This window comes from Vombatus ursinus, unplaced genomic scaffold (assembly GCF_900497805.2).
Source record: "Vombatus ursinus unplaced genomic scaffold, bare-nosed wombat genome assembly UNPS02014773.1, whole genome shotgun sequence".
Taxonomy (NCBI): Eukaryota; Metazoa; Chordata; class Mammalia; order Diprotodontia; family Vombatidae; genus Vombatus; species Vombatus ursinus.
This window is the reverse complement of record NW_020954551.1, coordinates 31,334,635-31,351,199: the sequence shown is the minus strand read 5'-3', so window position 1 is coordinate 31,351,199 and position 16,565 is coordinate 31,334,635. Positions and strand designations below refer to the sequence as shown.

Here is a 16,565-nt window from a genome sequence, read left to right as displayed (position 1 = left end):
TTCCACATGTAGAATGTAAGAAGAAAGAGGGGGTATGATGTGGACAGTACCTCCATCCCAGCATAGAGGGCACCATCAAGAGTTCCCAAATGTATAGATTGGTATAATGAGGGTGGGGTGTTTATATGGAGAATCAGAATAGAATTCAGGTACCACAGTAGTCATAATGGAGCAAGAAACAAAAGAATAAGTTTATACCTAGCAGAAAAATGAAAAAACCCAAATGACCACAGCAAAGTTTCAATAACTCCTTCATATACCTATTAGAGTAAGGCTCTGTGCATAACTTCACATTGAACCATTCCCTGGAATAACATCCATTTTCCTCAGGCATTCTTCAGCCAAAGTGAAGCTTCCATACTACTGCATCAAAATGAAGGTGAGAGAAAGAGGACAACAGAGGAAAAAGGAGGGCAATGAATAATTCCCATTTGTAATGATATCCTGAATCAGACAAAATACCTGGAGTCCATAAAAGCTTGCAGAACTCTCCAAAAATAGGAAGTCTTATCTGATGCGTATTGCATTAATTGGTATTTGAACTTTTTTTCTTTATCTCACAACAGTTATTCATTTCAATGTTTTCTATCAATCATCTATCTATAGATAGGGTGACAGAATGACAAATAAGACATTGTCTTTACTCTCAAGGAACTTATGTGAACAAGAAAACAAAAGGTTCTCTCTCTCTCTCTATCTCTCTCTCTCTGTCTCTCTCTCCCATGGTGATAGGATAGCTCTGAAGCCTTTCCCTCAAGGGAAACCATATTATATACAGACATATATACACACACACACATATGTATATATATATATATATATATGTGTGTGTGTGTGTGTATATTTATATATACATATATAAATATATATTTATATCAGGATGGCAACAAAAATCTTCAATTGTTTGGCTGAAATGGATTTTGATTTATGCACATACTCTTAGCTGTCATCTAGCAGATGACAACTTCAGATACCCTGAACTCCCTAGAATAAAGCTTCCTTACCGAAGCTACCTCATGCTCTGCTATTCCACCAAGAAACCAAGACCATGAGGAGCTAAGCTCCTCAGCTTTAAATTACTTTAGACCATATTTACTCCCTCATGTCATCTCCTGACCTGAAGCTGTGTATTTACCAGTCACTACTTTGCACTTCTTACTCAAATAGCTCTAAATGAATCAAGACTATCATTGTGTCTGTAAAGGGCATGTTAGTCAATTGTTTTATTATTCTATCCACCTTTGCTGTGACTTCCCAGATGTAAACTCCATTCCTTGCCAACCACTATGGTAGAAAGTCTTCTCTCCAAATATTAGATTGTAACTCTTTGAGCACAAAGACTTTTATCACTTTATTTTTGAAGTCCTGCTACTCAGCATAGTGTCTGGCACATAGTAAGATCTGAAATGCTTTTAATTCATTCATAAAAGAAAAGTCTTAGGTAGTCAACCTTCTTTCATTGTAAAAGCTGGAGGAAGGTTCGTAATCCTGGTTGTCATTAGGATCCAAGGGATTAAACAACTACAGCTCATGTAATTTAACAGTGGATGATAGAAAGCAACAAAATGAATAAGTTGTATTATAATGAACAATGTATCCATGCACACGAATGGGTTAGAGGTAATACCAGGTAGGGATTAACAGTTTTGTAAACAGATTTATCATCTGGAAAGACCTGTCTCTAAGAAGTTCAAATCACTTAATAGACAGCTACCAAATGAATTCTGACAATAACCCCATGAGGAAGGAGTGATTATCTTTCTTTTGAGAGGGTGACCCTTCTCACCTATTTCAGTGAAGAAAATGCCATAATAGAAGATGATGAAATAGCTTGTTGTCAGTCTTGTTTTACATTAAGTTGCCCTGTTTCTTTTGTGGTCAGAGATAGCTGGTAGAAAGGAACAACGTCTTTCCTCTCACCACTGCTTCAAAGATTCCCCATTAACCAGAAATGAAGGGGAAAACATGACTGTATTACAGAGGACTTGCTATTCTTAACCCTTCTCTTCAAGGCCAACCCATTAAAAAAGTTGTAACACAAATCTGTCTCATTTTTTTTTCTTCTTAGACATATCAAATTTGCCACAGATATAAAAAAGAAAACTAGTTTCCTGGATTTTCCCCTGACCTGTGTCCATATGAAAACTGAATTATCAGATTATATATAAGCCATCTTGAAGTTCCTCATGGAAGGCAGAATGATAAAGTGGAGTGAACACTTAACTTGGAATCTGAAGACCTCAGCTAGAGTTCTGTCTCATTCTTATTAACTGTGGTGTATCTTTGGATAAATTATAGCTTCCTTATCTGTAAAATGATCATTATAACATTTAGACTAGATATCCCACAGGGTAGTGGTGAGAAAAAAATTCTTTGTTGACAAAAAAGTGCCATGGATAAGTGAGAAAATATTATAAACATATTTGTCTACTCTGTGATAGACTTGTTCAGTTTTTGTTAGCCCGCCACCTTTACCTCGCCTATTATCATTCTGGGTATACAGTAGAGGTTCTATATGGGCACTTTAATGTTGCCAGGACATGGACATACTCCCTTGTTGAAAAAATGGGAAATTAACACCTGGTTTGAAAATTCTGGAAGTAGATAAGACATTTTGCTTGTGCTTTTGCATTGTGCTAGTGAAATGAATGCATAAAGGTTGCCAAAGATATTTGTGTTTTAATCAAATCCAATTTCATAATCTGAAAGAACAATTAGTTACTACCTAACTCACTGCCTAACACTTTTCTTTTGCTACAATAGGACTCATTTTAAAGGTTTTAACTGTCAAATATAAATAAAACTGAATTGCAAATCTGTAGGATGATGAAGAAGCTGAATTCCTTCGGCTGTATTCTGTTCACTGCATCTGGCCATTTTCCATTATACAAAATTTAAATCCCATAGTTTCATGTACATTATGTGCTATTTTAATTGATCTCCTTTGGATCTCCAGCCATATGCCTAATATTAGAGTATGTGAATTTGCATATAAGATTTCATTGTTCCCATTTGGCGGCACACTGCCTCTAATTGCACCAATCAACCATTTACAACATTATAGCCCATACAGAAACCTCTACAGATATGACATGAAAATGTCTAAAATGATTAAACATTTGCACATTGCTCTAGTCCAACTATCTTTGGGTCTGATGGTGGCCATTATCCTTAAATTACCCTATCTGTAACCACCAAGGTACTTGAAGCAAAAGTCCCAAACTTTTGCACCAATTTGTCATCATGTGGCTTCGATTGCTCGTCATACTAAAGGCCTCAGCCTAGATTTTGGCTAGAACTTCAAAACAAAAACAATCTTAGACATATTTCTTTAGAAAATGAAATGGCAGAAGAACATCAGTGCCTCTGAGGATCCCTTACAGGCCACAGACTATTTCCCAAAAGTCATTGAGTGGGGTAACATCTGTCAAAAGCCACTGGAATTGTTTTTGCCCTTCATATCCTTCAAGGACTAATTAAAATGAAAATAGTGAATCATAGTAAATCTTTTTCATATCTTTTAAAATGTTATTTTGTAATATAATAGCACTTATTTGATAAAATGTTCAAGGAAGTTCAAGGAAAATACACTTGAAAAATATATTTATAAGATGGAAAAATATTTCATTCTTCTCATTCCCTTCCAAACAGTCTTCTTTTTCTGGCATACCTTGTATTTTCTAATACTCGTACTTCAGTCAGGGAATGTGATGCATTGAAATGAAATGCCAGGTAGTTTCACAGACAGTAAATATGCATTATGGAATTGAAATTTACTGTGTTAGAAACATACTATGCTCTTTGAGCACATACTTTATAGGGAGTTCCTATGAGCTTCTTTATGAGTAATATGCATTGTCTGGAAACCATTTGCTGTCCTTGGTGCTGAACTTAGTAACTGAAGACTCATGCAATATTCACTGTTTTTGACACATGCCAAGCTTATGTCTTACAATCCAAATGATTTAGTTAAAACAAATCTCTGCAGTTAGGGAGATAGTCAACTGCCAAGTATTCTACAAATTAGGAATGAAGCATAGACTACTGAAAAGAATGGCTTCAACACTTACTGGAAATATGATCATGGAAATTTTTAACTGGAAAGGATTTAGGGCTCAATGATTCCAAACCTCTATGTTCTGGGTGAGGAAACTGAGACTGAAGAGGTGAAGTGATTTGCCTAAAGCAACATAACAAATCCATGACAAGAAAACAAAGATCCTGATTCCCAGTTCATCCTTCTTTCCACTATGTATTAGGCAATTGTTGATAAAGTGCTTGCTGTTCTTCATAATACTATTTTCAATAAAGAAATAATTTGTCTTACGCACTTAATCTAACTGCAGTTTACTTTAAAAAAGGACACAATGGCATACATTAGAAATTCAATACCTTGACATATTATCCTACTGATGTATATTTTCACTTACCTTTTCAGCTGACTGAGCAGTGCCAAAAAATATTGGAATGAAGGCAAGCCATACTATACAGGTTGTGTACATAGTGAATCCAATGGGTTTGGCTTCATTAAAATTCTCTGGGACACCCCGAGTCTTAATAGCATAGACAGTGCATGTAACCATGAGTAGTATGCTATACCCCAAGGAACAAATGATTTGTAGATCTGTAATGTCACATTTGAGTACTCCTCTGGCTTGATCAGGATTTATTGTCTTATGTTCATCATAATCTATAATAATATTCGGTGGATCAACCCCAAACCAAATGAACACACCTAGAAGTTGGACAGATATTAAACTGGAAGTGATTGCCAGCTGTGATGTTGGGCTTATTAGCCTTGGTGCTGTCACTGATTTCTTGCCTTGCTCAAATATACGATAAATGCGGTTTGTTTTAGTCAAGAGAGCAGCATAGCTTATACACATGCCCAAGCCCAGGAATACTCGCCGGAAGGAGCACACTGCCACATCGGGTTTGGCGATCATCAGGAAGGTAATTATATAGCAAAGAAAGATTCCTGTCAGCAGGACATAGCTGAGCTCTCTTCCTGAAGCCCGGACAATTGGCGTGTCATTGTAACGAATAAAGGTAGCCATTACAAAAATTGTGGCAATAATCCCAAGCATTGCCAAGAAAACAGGTATAACAGCCCAAGGTGAGTGCCATTCAAGTTTCACAATGGGGATATCCTGGCAGCCAGTACGGTTCTCATTTGGTCGTTTATCATATGGACAGTGTTGACATGTCATCTCATCAGATTGGTACTGATATCCATCACATGGCTCACAGGTCCAACAGCAAGGTGTTCCCTTCTGGGTCTTCTTTCTTTGACCAGGCTTACAAGGCAAAGTGCAGACTGATGATGGGATTTCTCGAACTCCTTTGCCCCACTGCATATCATCTATCTGTAGCACAAAAACATAAAGCAGAAGTAAGTCGATTATACTCATGTTATTTTACAGACATTGCAAGAAATATAGGAAAGGGAAAAAAGGAAGATTAAAAAACAAATTAACAAAAATCCACCTGAATATAACAACATGGTTTAAGTTTTTGAAGTGTCAAAGATTTTATAGTTGTTAGTTTTGGCACAAAAAAAGAATACATGCCAACAATATCCTATCAGCATGACTGTGATTGCTAATATAATTTACTACAACAAATTCTAATCAATAATAATTAATTCTAATACTCATCTCTAGGGAGAAATAAGGCTATTACTGAAATTAATAGCTGGAGGTCATTGCTTGAGAACATGTGAATATTTTACATGAGGATTAATATGGCCTGGAAACCTTTAAAGGAAGGTTGGCCACTTTTTTACAGAATGTAAATTAACAGGTAGAAGGTGGCACAAAAATGCTGACCCATTTTGAATTTGATCCATAGTTTAAGAGGAGGTTTACTACTTTTATTGATAAAGACATTACACAAATCAAGAGTGAAAATAAAGCTATGAAATGTAGACACAAATACTAGTCTTACATGTAACTGGGCTGATGTTTCTCATACAATTTTTGCTTACATCACTACATTTTCTTTCTTATTTAATCATTTAAGACTGTGCAACAGGTAGTTTAATTTTCTGTGTCCTGGTATGACATCATCCACTGTTCCTGGCTTACCTATGCATTACTGGCCTATCAACATAAAAATAGTTATATCTATCAGTTGATATGGAATATATAAAATAATTATGCTGGACTGTATCTTTCACCTTTCTCATTTTTCATGTGGTCGGAGAACTTTTGGATCTGGACGTTAGGAACAGAGGAAGATGCCAAACAAGGAAAACTATCCTAGAAGTTGGTAAAGGGGTTGAATGGCCAGTGACTGAATTCCATAAGCATGCCCGCAAGATCCAGTGTTCAGTGCCCAGGGTCACACGGCTAGTGAGTGTCTGAGGCCACATTTGAACTCAGGCAGATGAGTCTCTCTGACTCCAGGCCTGGTACTCTATTCATTGTACCACCTAGCTGTCCCGTTAATACTTCAATATTGTTACCTTCATCTTACTCTATAAAAGTTACCATGTGCTAGAGGATCAAGTTCTATTACCCTTTATTTTAATTCAAATAATATTCCAGGTTCGTATTTCAGGCAATTATTGAGAACCCTGAGAGTGGAAGTGTGGTAGGGAGTCCCTAATGGGATTTAGAATTTAGGTCTCTCTCTCTCTCTCTCTCTCTCTCTCCCTCTCTCTCTCTCTCTCACACTCACACACACACACACACACACATACACACACACACATTGGATCTGTGATTTTATTGGTGCAAGGAACTCCCAGTGAGGAAATTCTCAAACAAGTACAGATCCACATCTTTTCTGAAACTTAGTTTTAGAGAATTGCTTGGGGTCAGTGAGAGGTTAAGTGACTTGTTCAGTGTCATATGGTCAGTAGGAGGTGATTTTCTTGACCTCTAGCCAGGCTTTCTATCCACTGTGTCATATTAGTCTTTAAAATTATAATAAGCCTTGTGAGTTTCTAATTTGAACTTGAACTAGATCCTCAAGAAAACTTCTGAATATGAACTCATTTGCCTAAATATGAAACTTGAGTCTGAACAATCAAATCCAACAGATATAAAATAAAATCATTTCATTCTATATATCACTATTTCTAAGATACTAAAGCACTTACAATATTCCTAAACTCATAATTTTTTTTAAAAATTAAGGAAGAATGGATGTGTCATATTATGAATATAAGACCTAGAGACAGTTGCACCCAAGGAAAAAAAATAGCAAGTTGTTATTAACACAAACATTTTCAAAGGTCAAATAAAAAGCTTCATTTAGCTGTACCATGAAAGAATAAAAGAAAAAAATCTACAGAAAAAATCATTATTTAAGAGAAAATTCTCTGTTTTCAACAGTAGTGACAACTGATGTGTCAAATGATTAAACTTGATCTGTGGGAATAAATGTAGAGCTCACCCAAATATAAAAAACAAATTAGCATTACACATAATATTTTATAGCCAATTTTGAATGTTGCCAGCTCACTCTTTTCTCTCTGAGAAAATAAAAGGCCCAGCTTTGTAGATCAGCCTTTTTCCCCTTTCCAGCTTATCAAAATAGATGGGAAAACTGTATTCACAAACATTATATTGAATGATTGCTTAATTTGTTTTCAATTTTCATTTAAAGCAGATCTTCACTCAATTTAATTGTATGTATTAAAATCACAAAGCTACCCCATGCTCCAAAATGTACACAAAATAATCTGTTTTCTCTGCCAGAGATACAAATTTATTTGTATATAGGCTATATAAACATACACAAACACATATACTACTGAGGAGATAAAAATGTGGGCCACGTAAAATATTTTCAATCTATTTTTATTATAGGAATTTAAATATGACTTGTGTAATTGTGTTTTGGGTCTGAATCTGAGAGGCAGCAAGAATAGTGGGTAGACAGCCAGCATCATAACCAAGATCTAGGGACAAGTCTTGCCACTGACATATTCTATGTAAACCTGAGTAAGATACCTAACCAGTCAGTGCTCTTGGCAACTCTCTATCAATACAAATTGCAGAAAAGGTATTAATCATTGGGAGAAGGAGTTTCCTTTTTTGGGAGCTCCCTAAGTCAGTGAAATCATAGGGCTGGTCCCTATCCCTACATGTATATCTAAACACTTCTTTGATGCTTCATGAATTGGTGAGTATATCAATGTGGGACCTCACTCTCCATGTACAGATCATAACCCATATATACCTTCTCATCTTGTGCTTTATTACCCAAGTTTTCCTGTTAATCCTCTGTAATTGATCTGCTCAAAGCACTGGAGACTTTCCTCAGGTTCCTTTAATAGGTAACTACTGAAAGGTTTTGAGTAGGTGAGTGATATGGATTAGACCAGTGCTTGAGTAAGATTAGTTTGTCATTATGTGAAGTATAGATTGGACAGGGAAGAAAATAGATACAGGGAAACAAATCAGGAGGACAATGCAATCATGCAACAGAGGCAAATGAAGCCATACTTCAGAATGTTGGCAAATGGGGTTAGGCAAATGATCTAAAATGGTCAAATGCAATATACACAAAGAACATCTTCTGGTTCATATGCGAGAAACTGGTCAGTTGCCTAGGTATAGAGAATTACTTAGAGATATACACAATCATCTTTAGTGTCTACTTATCCCTGAAAGTTTTGTAGCATAGGTTTTTACCCTGGGGTTTATGAACTTGCACTTGTAAAATCAGGCTAACTGTATTTCAATAAAATTGGTTTCATATGTAATATCATATTTTTATATTATATATTTTAAAACATTCTGAGAAAGGTTTCAACAGAGTGTCAAAAGGATTCATCTCTCTCTGTCTCTCTCTTTCTTTCTTTCTTTCTCTCTCTCTCTCTCTTTCTCTCTCTCTCATACACACACACACACACACACACACACACAGAACTTTGGCCTACGGTAATTCAAGTATAAAGTTTATTTATTTTCATTTACATTAAACAAAATAAATGGAATAAGCCTATAAGGTGTTTAGGAATTAGAAGACCATGAAGATTCAATAATTTTGATTTTTTAAAATGAAGATAAATTAGTTCCAATTTGAACATGTTTCTATAATTCTGTTTATTTCAAGCCAGGGTGAAAGATATTAATAAGTTTAATAGCCCTTAAACAGTTCTTTAGATTTGGCCATTAGACATGTGGCTATTCTCCAACAGGCACACCTGGCTACAAATGGACGGTGACTATATATGGGCTATAGATGACAGACAGTTAGCAGAGCTCAAATTGTTGAGGAAGTGAAGAGGAATTTTTAAGTTTCTCTTCCTAGTTCCAATCATGTTTTCCTCCTCACCCACAATCCTAATAAAGTACCCCTTCATGAATTCCTTGTCTTAAGTTTTGGAGATCATGAGGTTAAAAAGTGAAAAATGAAAGAGGATAGAAATGTGGGATGGAGGGAAATAATTCCAGAGTTTTTTGTATGTGTGTATGTATTTGTGTTTGTGTGACCCCAGCCACAGTAACTGCCCCAAACTGTAGGTCTACACAACTAAATGCTTACTGAATTTCCTCGTGGATATTTAATAGTCAAAACTCAATACGTTCCCACAAAGAGAGCTGCTATAAATATTTTAGAACATAGAGGTTCTTTTCCTTATTTTTCCCTAATCATCTTGGAAACATACCTAGTAGTGGTATTGCTGTGTCAAAGGGTACAATAAACTTATTTTACCCCACCAAACACACAAATAAAAAGCTAAACTTGTTGTTGTTTAGAGGTTCATATAAGAAGAGGAATGGAATTAAATGGTATATATGAAAGTATATCTTAGGTAACAAGGGTGAAGATGTCACAAGGAAGGTAGGATAAAAGGGCTGGGAGAGGTCAGCAGTATGAGATATCATGTTTAATCTGGGGAAGCATGAAGCAACCTGGCTATGTTGTCTACCTAGATAGCCAAACTGGAAGAACTTCCTTACAGACAGGGATGAGGATGCAGAAAAATTGTAGCTATACTAGCCACGTAAAGACAGTCTTCATCTCCACAAGAAATTGAGAATTACTCTAATAAGAATGACATGGTCAGTCACCTCTATGCAGCTAAAATAAACTTCCTCATTGACTATTCATTCATTGATTCATCACATATTATTGAATATCTCTTCTTTATAAGGCTTTGTGCTAATTGCTTTGGGGGTTATAATAATCTAAAGCACAACACACTCTTATTATGATGTACTGTTCTCTTACCATTCTTATTAACTATTCAAATCTAGCTGAAAGGGGATCACAAAGGAAGATCACCACCAACCTGAAAAAATATTTATTAGAATATGCCATGGTATGTATGAGTGACAAGAATGGAATAAACATGTATTAAATGCCTATTATGTGGCAGGTACTGTGCTGAGCCCTTTTCAAATACTTCATTTGATTCTCACAAAGACCCTGTCCCCATATAGTTGAGGAAACTGCAGCAGACAGAGTGTAAGTGACTTGCCCATGGTCATACAGACAGTAAGTACTGAACTCAGGTCTTCCTGACTTTAGGCCTAGCCATTAGTCTTAATCTACTGTGTTGGGCCAGCTGCCCAACTGTGACTGACTGCCTGCCTACCTGGGTAAATGAATGAATGAGCATTTATTAAACACTTGCTATGTCCACAGTCTTTGATATGTCCAAAGTCCTTGCTAAGTCCTGGGGATGAAAACAGAAAAGGAAGACAGGCCCTACTTTCAGAGGCTCAAATTCTAATAATAAGATACAACATACAGTGAAAGTTTCACTTTCAAGTTAGATAGAAAGCTCCATAGTTCCTAGGGTATAAGAGTGAAGCAGATGATAAAGCTTCTTTAATGTCATTTCCATTAATAAAACCACATCAGTTTCTGATACTGTATCATTTGAAAGTGCAAAAGGATTTGGTGACAGGAGCTTTCTTTTTGAGGTCTTCAATAGCTGTGGCTGAGGAGAATGCTGGGGCAACCATACATGAACAGGACACTATCAGGTTACATCTCCACAAGGAATGCTTGTATCCAAAATAATCATTATGGATGCCAGGCTGGAAGCAGGGTTTCTGATCTAGATAAGGACTTGGGGGTCTGGGGGATTGCACTGATTTCCAAAGCTCTCACTCTCAGGTTCCTAGGCTGCCTCTACCATTGTCTGATGGGAAGTGGTGGTAGAGGGAGTTTGACCTGCCTGGCACATGCAATTTCCTTCCTCTCCTCTGAGATGTTTATGTAGATGGTTCCCATTCTCTGCTCATCCCTCTTTTTACCACCACCCTACACATCAGCATCTCATAAATTCCTCTTAAGGGAGTTTCTCAGAAATGTTTCATTAGGTTATTTATTTGGAGCTAGTAGGGATTTATTTTTGTTGTTGCTGTTGAGTCGTTTCAATAGTGCCCAACTCTCTGTGAGCCCATTTGGGGTTTTCTGGGCAAAGATACCGGAGGGGTTTGCCATTTTCTTTCCCCACTCCTTTTACAGATGAGGAACTGAGGCAAACAAGATTAAATGACATGTTCATGGTCACACATCCAGTAAATACCTGAGGTCAGATTTGAATTTGGGTCCTCTTGACCTCAATGCTGGCACTTTATCTACTGTGCCACTTAGCTGCCCCACTGGGGATTTTTAAAGGATGTCTAATCCAACTCCCTAATTTAATAGATGAGGAAATAGGAGGACAAGGAGGTCAAATGACTTTTCCAAGAAAATACAGGCCATGTCAGAGGCAGAATTTGAACTCAGATCCTCTAACTCCAAAGTACCACACTGTCTCTTATTTCTTCTTCTTTGAATATATAACATCTTACAAACAGTTTTTAGAAATCCTTGAATCACATGCCAATTCCATGTTCGACTTCAGGAAAAGGGCTTCTTTAGGTACTAGCTATATGATTATTTAAATGTTATTGGAAACTCTGGACAAGAGTAACTAATATTTATGTTTTGGTTTACAATTGCATCGAATTTTAGATACATTACTTCAAATGATTCTCACAACCCTCATATGAGATGAGTAGCAAAGTCATAGTTTCTTCATTTTGTAGATGAGAGAAATGCGACTCAGGAGGAAAAGTGACTTGTCTGATATTACATTGCCATTTTGATTCTTAGTCGAAGATTCTTTCCATTATGTCAATTGCCTTGAAAAAGCTGCAACTCTTCTTCCACTCAATTCTTCTTTATTTCTCTTCTTAGTATTGATGGATCTTTCGATATGCTACAATTTTCTTTGTAAAAATAAATACATTTAAAGAACATGCATTTATAAATGTGGAAGAAGAGGGAGATATTCATTCGATTACAGAAGCCCTTTTGTTAGTGTTCTGAGGACATACTGAAATCCCTGTGACCTGTGGTTGTCCTTCCACAGAAGGACCTGCTTCTGTCCTCTAGTTTCTGACTAGAAACTTAACTGTGAAAAGACGACTGGTCAGATAAACTTGATGGCACGCATGCCTGGCACAAAGGAAGATTAGGACGTGGTTCCAAGAGAGACACTTACTCTAAGGAAAGAATTAGATGAACAGTCCTTCACTCCATGAAATAAGATCCACTTTGCTGTTTGAAATAAGTTTGTACCATGTAAGCTAGGGACTGGGCTCTCTGGACATTAAACCAAACACTGCAAAAATCCATTGCAACTGAACACATCAGTTTTCCCTTATATAGATTTGTTCCTTTTCTCACCTTTCATGTATTCCTGGACATTTTCTACATGCAAGACAATTTTGCCTCTCAGAGAAATCTCCGTTTGTTATATCCTCTTAGCGTATTTCCCTAGTTTACACAGTAAACCAAATTGGCGGCTATTTTTATGGTACATTTCTTCATAATGTTATTTTTACTTATTATAGCTTCAATAGAATGAGCTCATTTAAGAATGCATCTTCATTAAAATGACATTTGTTCATTAAAATGTATTTGTCTTCTATAATTTATGGATAGAGCTTTTTAGGAAAAAAAAACATACAGGAACAATTTGAAATTTCAGGTTAGGGAAAGGAGTTTTATTTGGGCTTTAGAGGATCCAAAACTAGCAGCAGCTTGTCTGAGAAATACTGCAGAATTTAAAGCTGCTTTAAATTTTTACACGCTTAATAGAGAGCATGACCAGACTATGAAGAAAATTCTATATGATGATAAAACTTCATTAAATTTGGTTCTATTAATTCCACATTATTATTAGTATGAGAAATTTACAATTCGTGGGGATGTGATCTAGATAGCCCTGTAAGACCAGGAATATCAGTTATTTTATTCTACATGATGTTGCCTAGATCAAAATTGTTTGTCAGTAATATCAATATATCATAACCAATACCCACTGTCATTTCATGAAACCCTCTTTTTTTAGAGACATATACTGGATGATTTAATGTGATCCAAACTAACACTTAACACCCACTGGCATTAGTTCGCCTGAGTGTCAGTCCATTTACCAGCACCACATTGCTTCCTGCTACGTGTCCCTATGGAGCTAACTGCCCCCTCTAATGTTGTTTTGCCAAACATCCTGTTTTCATACTAAGTTTGTGCAATTAACAAGCAGGACGCATGTTCCTTTCCAGGGACTGGAACTGAAAGATGATGATGAGCAATTGCTGGCTTTGCGGAACAGTAAAATGTTAAAAAGGCAAACAAATTTACCTGCTTTGGCTTAATGGTTTGGCCCATAGTGAATCTGGGAGTATTCTTATGTACAAATAAGATGGGTTGAAGGTCCAGTAATTCATATTTAGGATAGTATTTTAAGTTTTACAAAGTTCTGTCTTCTTTATAACCTTGTAGGTTAGGTAGTGCCAGCATTACCACCCCCATTTTACAGATGAGGAATCTGAGATGTATGTAGCTAAAATCACTTGCTCAGGTTGTTACAACTAGTATATGTTGGAGTCAGCATTTGAAATCAGTGCTCCTAAATCTGAGTCTAGCTCTATGCCAGACTGCCTTTTTTTTTAAGTTAAAAAATGTTTATTAATATTAATAAAATTGGCAAAATATTAGTAAAGATTTTTAATTAGGAAAGTTGGGTGAGGTAGAGGTAAGGGGTGGATAAAAAAAAACAAACCTAATCAAGTGTCTTAATTTCAGTAGGTTCAATCACTCTATCACTAAATAATTATAAAATGCATACTGTGGTTGATGGGCTTTCCTAGGATAGGTGGCAGGGAGACAAAGAAAAAACTTCCTGCTTTCAAGGAGTTCTGCTTTCAAGAAGACCACATTGTCCCTGGCTATCCTCCATGCCTGGAATACTCTCCTTCCTCTGCTCTGACTACTGACCTCCCTTACCTCCTTTAAGATTCAAATAAAATCCTACCTACTAAGGGAAGCCTTCCCTAACTCCTCTTAATTCAGATGCTTTTCCCCTGTTATTAATTTCCTATTTATTCTGTATATAGTTTATTTTTATATGTTTGCTTGCATGCAGCCTCCTCCATTAGATTGTAAATTCCTTGAGGACAGAAATGGTCTTTTGCCTCTTTTTGCATCACCAGCTCTTGGGCACAGTGCCTGACAAATAGTAGGTGCTTGTTAATATTTATTGTTATCTATATTCAAGATTATATGGAATAAATTATATAGAATAAATATAAAATAACTATAGAGTAGTTGTGAGGGCACTAGGAGTTGGTGACATAAATAAAGGCTTAGTGTAGTGAGTCATACTTGAGCTTTCTATTGAAGAAAATCAGAGTTCCTATTCATTTCCCTAAAGATACATACTACTCAAGGACTTTTTTTATCCTACCTCCAATTGCTCTGTCCAATACAATTGTATTTCTTTGTAAGTATTTTATAATTACAGCTAATCATATATTCAATTGGCCTTTCCTTGATTAGACAATGAGTACAGTTTGACTGTGCTTGAAAACATTAAAAAAAAAACACAATCACTACTATGCAGGCTTTTTTCTGGTTGTTTCCTTAAATTGTAATCATACAATGTTCTTAAGAATACCATGGCTAGCAAAGGAAGACAGGCCATGGGTAACAGAAACCCAGAGCTATGGCCCAAACTTCATTCTAAGAACAGCTTCCTGTTCTCATCATTACATGTCTTAGAAGAATTGCTCAAAAGAATGAAGATAGCTTCTTCTCCTGGCATCTTGTGAACTTCTGGAATGAATGCCATTAATAGTGATACCTAAGGATGAGGATAATGAGAAACATGAGGCCCATCTACATTGTGCGCTGTGATGGGATCATGCACTGTCTTTTCTGATGATGTAACATCCAGGTACTGACTCATCCATAAATACCCATGGATAGAGCACCCTGTCTGCCAGAAAGAGGTTTTTTAGCAACAGAGTGTTTCTCAATATTTTTCCAGTATACCAAATTACAAGTGAGGAGGGAATCCGTTCTGGGCATGGGGGACAGATAGCCTGTATGAAGGCGGTGAGATAGGAAATAGAATTTCATAGCAATTTGGTATACTGGAAAAGAACTGTGGTACATGACTGCAAATGAGTGGACTTCACTTTTCTAAGTTTAAGGTCATTGCTTTCAGGTCTAAAAACAGTCTTTGATTCTGTGACTAGATCATAGCATTTAGGCCTTTCAGGCAATATTGAGATCTTAGAGTCCTGAGGGTCTTAATCTGGAGGTCTGTAAAATTATTTTTAAATATATTTTGGTATTTCAGTATAATTAGTTACCCTGGTAATTTGTGTATTTAATAATATTATTCTAAGAAGGGGTCCACAGGCTTCATCAAATGGATGCCCAAAGGGTCTATGTGACAAAAAGGTTAAGAACACCTGTTCTAGTCCAACTATTCATTTTAATGGATGAAGAAGCTGAGACCAAGAAAGGCAGTGATAAGACCACATGGGTAGCAAAATAGCACAAGCAGGATTAGAATCCAGGTTTTCTGCATCTATATCAGGACGTTTTCCTAGGCAAGCACAAATAAATAGCTCTTATGAAAACTGAAGTCATAGAATTCAAGACTATCACATCTAGAAGGCACTTCAAAGGATATATAGTCCAACTCTCTTACTTTAGAGAAGGAACTTCAAAATGCTTTTGTTCTACTTGGCTTAGAGGAGAACAAATCTCTTCTTTGAGATCAAACACAAACTCTTCTGTGTGACATTTAAAACACTTCACAACTTGGCTCCAACTTACCTCTGCTGGCTCATTATACCCTTCCTTCATACAGTCTCTCGTCTGGCCCTATGGCCTTTCGGCTACTGCTTACACATGAAATTCTTTTTCCTATCTCATCGCCTTCATACAGGCTATCTGTCCCCCATGCCCAGAATGGATTTCCTCCTCACTTGTAATTCTTAGAATCTCTTTTTCTCCATTGCCCAATTCAAGCGAAGTTTTTCCTATCCTTTTGGCACTAGGGCAATCCCCTTCCCCCCCAAAAAAATAACTTGTTTTTTACTTTGTTTATATTTCATATATATTTAGATGTATATAGGTTGTCCCCCTGGATACAGTGTAAACTCTTTGAGGATCATACTATTTTATTTTTATCTTAGTTTCATCAGTGCCTAGCATATAGTAGGCCCTTAAATAAATATTTGCTGATTGTCTTATTGACTGATACCCAGAATATAGAAAGGAACTGGTAAAACAGATAACCTTGG

General features: G+C 36.5%; 1 protein-coding gene across 1 annotated transcript in view; it reads right to left on the bottom strand.

The window, feature by feature from the left end:
• The window catches only part of GRM7 (glutamate metabotropic receptor 7), a 989,789-nt gene that overhangs the window by 218,559 nt on the left and 754,665 nt on the right, over positions 1-16,565 (bottom strand). The window contains exon 8 of the mRNA XM_027863985.1: positions 4,431-5,366. Within this exon, the coding sequence (XP_027719786.1) occupies positions 4,431-5,366 (936 nt within the window). The remainder of the gene's footprint in view (positions 1-4,430; positions 5,367-16,565) is intronic.